The 2,840-nt window shown below is 38.2% G+C and overlaps 1 protein-coding gene across 1 annotated transcript; it reads right to left on the minus strand.

Moving 5' to 3' along the window:
- Positions 1–222: 222 nt before the first annotated feature.
- LOC148103926 (uncharacterized) lies at positions 223–1,128 on the minus strand. Its single transcript, XM_087839222.1, has one exon. The coding sequence runs from the start codon at positions 1,126–1,128 to the stop codon at positions 223–225; it is 906 nt and encodes a 301-aa protein (XP_087695348.1).
- Positions 1,129–2,840: the final 1,712 nt, after the last annotated feature.

Below are 2,840 nucleotides of genomic sequence, written 5' to 3' on the forward strand. Positions count from 1 at the left end.
TGTACACTCACAAACCTGTCAAACCTGCATTAGAAACTTTGGCTACCATAGCAGTATAACAATAAATGCAATCCGGGGCAGACCTGTTTTCTATGAGCCTGGGCAAACTTTACTACAGTGAGATTATGGTCAAGTAAGGTAGAGCTAGACTTATTTTAACATTACATGGGAAAAATAAAAAAATAAATAAATTAAATCATGAAATCAAATTATATTCGCCCCTCACTGGATGCTGTTCTTGAAACACACAAATGTCCTTCCTCTTTGTAGAAACAATACTGGTAATACCAGAGTGCAGGGCAAATTAAACCATATACTACATGCTGCTGACAGACAATAAAGGCCTTCACTGGACACATAGAGAAAAATCCAACAAAGATCCCAAGCAAACCTCAACAGAAGAATTCCAAGTATGACCACCATGGTGTAGAATGCCCTCAGTTTTGATTGGTCAACCCTCTCTCTATGTACACCCTGTTCCCCTGGGCCTGGACGGATCAAAGTACACAGAACAGAAAGGCTGCAGAAGGAGATGACTGTTAGAGATAAAGTTATAATGAATAAATTCAAACTAACAACAAGTTCTTTAATCATCATGAAACCCATCCATCCAAATGAAAGCAGCCAGATGCAGCCAATGCTGATATTTCTAATCATGATCCCTTTTTCATTTCTCAGGCTCAGGTAGATGATGGGGTGAACAACAGCCAGGTAGCGCTCCACACAGGTCAGAATGTGAAATAAAATGTCTCTAATGCAGGTGAAATAATAAATAGTAAACCCCACTTCTAAAGTGTTGGACTGGACACTGTAGATACCAGAACAGCAGAGGACACACCCAAAAACACCAATAAGCATGAGGATGACCACGTGGTAGATGAAGGTGTCAGAATGTCTTATTGTTGCTGGCGAGGAAGCAGAGCTGTTATGCCACCATTGTTGGATACCACGATACAGGATGAGAATGCCAAGAGGGAGGAGGAGGAAGATGTTGGTGATCATGAATGCGGTGAAGATTAAGGAACTTGGTGTAGAGAGAAAGCAATTTATGGGTAAAGAAACAGTGGAATTGATTGACGAAAGGTATGCATGAAGAAGGGAATCGTTTAACAAGAAGTCTGATGACATATCTGAAAGAGACAAAAGATATCACAATCACATTTTAATGAACTTCTCAGTAAAGTTAAAGTTATCATAGGAGAAGAATGTCATCTTTGCTGCTCTCATTAATTCTGATAAAGCTCATCTTAAAATATAGGGAGTGGCCCAGGAAGATCTAGCTTTGTTGTAAAAGGAGTAGGCTTTTTGTCTAAGCAAGCCTGGAGATCTTTCCAGCAGGGTAAAGATTCCTGCTTCAATTTACATATTTATCTCAACTGTTTTATTAATCTGATCGGCCCCCCGGTTCCGGGGGCAAAAGAAAGGAGATCATGTTTAATCGGTTATAACACAGGGTCAGAAATATCCCCGACATGTGTGGTATAGACAGAAACCTCTGTATGGGCCACCTCTGATGAAATTTTACAAGTGTTTGCTTTATTATGACACCAAGATTGTATACACAGTTGTATACACAGAGTTTGTAATTGCAGAGAAATACTCAATTAATTGTGGGCATTTCATTGTTGAGTAGGAAGCTCAGAAAAGCCCTTGGGGCTGAAGAGGTTGGCAAACAACTTTACCATATGATTTGTCTAGTGGTAACAAGATGTTTTGAAACAGGAGATGTTAATCTACTTATTCGCAGCTCAGCTGGTTCTGAGGTTTTAAGATGACTATATCGCAATTGTAGGCCTGATCTTCCGTCTCCATTCTGCTTCCTTCATAGTTATCAACAGTGATGGGCGTTACTAACGGCGTTACTGTTTTCAGTAACGATTAATCTAACTAATTACTATTCCTATCGTAAGCAGGTGCACACACTCCCGCAGACAGCAATCTCTTTCTGGCACAGGATCACTTTTTGGCCCAACACCTGGAGCTAAGGGGGCAAAACAATCGCATGAGTTCTGCTGTTTGGCTGAGGAAAAAAAAAAGTAGTCGTGGTAAGCCAATCACATTACAACATCAAGATGACAAAGCAACAAGGTGATATATACCAGTTTTTAAATTGTGTTGATAGGCCATGTAAAACCAGAGTCATGATAAACAATATATGCGTGTTTTTTTCCTAAATAGTTTCATCACGTTTAACGTCTAAGGACAACGCTAGTAAGCACTCTCTGCTTATGACCAAAAAATTAAAGAACAAAACAAAACAAAAAAAAACGCCCTTTCGTGTTGGTGGAAAAATGTACAATGTCGACCAATCAAAAAATGATATGGTAACATGACATGACATGACATAGGAGTGATGGCGAGAGAGAGAGAGAGAAAGAAAGACAGCAGAAAAAGAGAGAACAATTTTTAAGATGCGAGAGATTTGTGATGTTTGGAGTGTGAAGTTAGTGTGTACTGTTGTGGATAGTTTTGTGTTGTGTGTCAGAACAATGAGGCGACTGCTGTCTCCAGGTAGAAAAAAAATAGATACACCTGCTGCTGTCAGACCTGCAGGTATCAGGCTGTAATGTTCTCCTTTATAGTCGACAAAAATAATTTTTTTGGAGTGGCACAAATAATTTGTGTGGCATCTTATTAAATGCAGAACAGCTGATTGTTCTGTAAATAGTTTTAAATGGTTATAAAAAAAAAGGGTAAAAAGTAAATGGATGCAAATAACTTTTTTGTTTGCAAAGCTTGTGAATATGATTTTAAAATTGACAATTTATATTTGCATTTAAAGTTATAAAATATGATTCATTAAACATGTTTGTAGTTGTTACAGTAAAAAAATATAACTT

This window comes from Neolamprologus brichardi, chromosome 3 (assembly GCF_056152115.1).
Source record: "Neolamprologus brichardi isolate AB-2024 chromosome 3, ASM5615211v1, whole genome shotgun sequence".
In the NCBI taxonomy this organism is placed as follows: Eukaryota; Metazoa; Chordata; class Actinopteri; order Cichliformes; family Cichlidae; genus Neolamprologus; species Neolamprologus brichardi.

Bases quoted from the DNA above. Each gene is read 5' to 3' on its own strand.
- LOC148103926 (XM_087839222.1), bottom strand. From the start codon at position 1,128: ATGTCATCAGACTTCTTGTTAAACGATTCCCTTCTTCATGCATACCTT.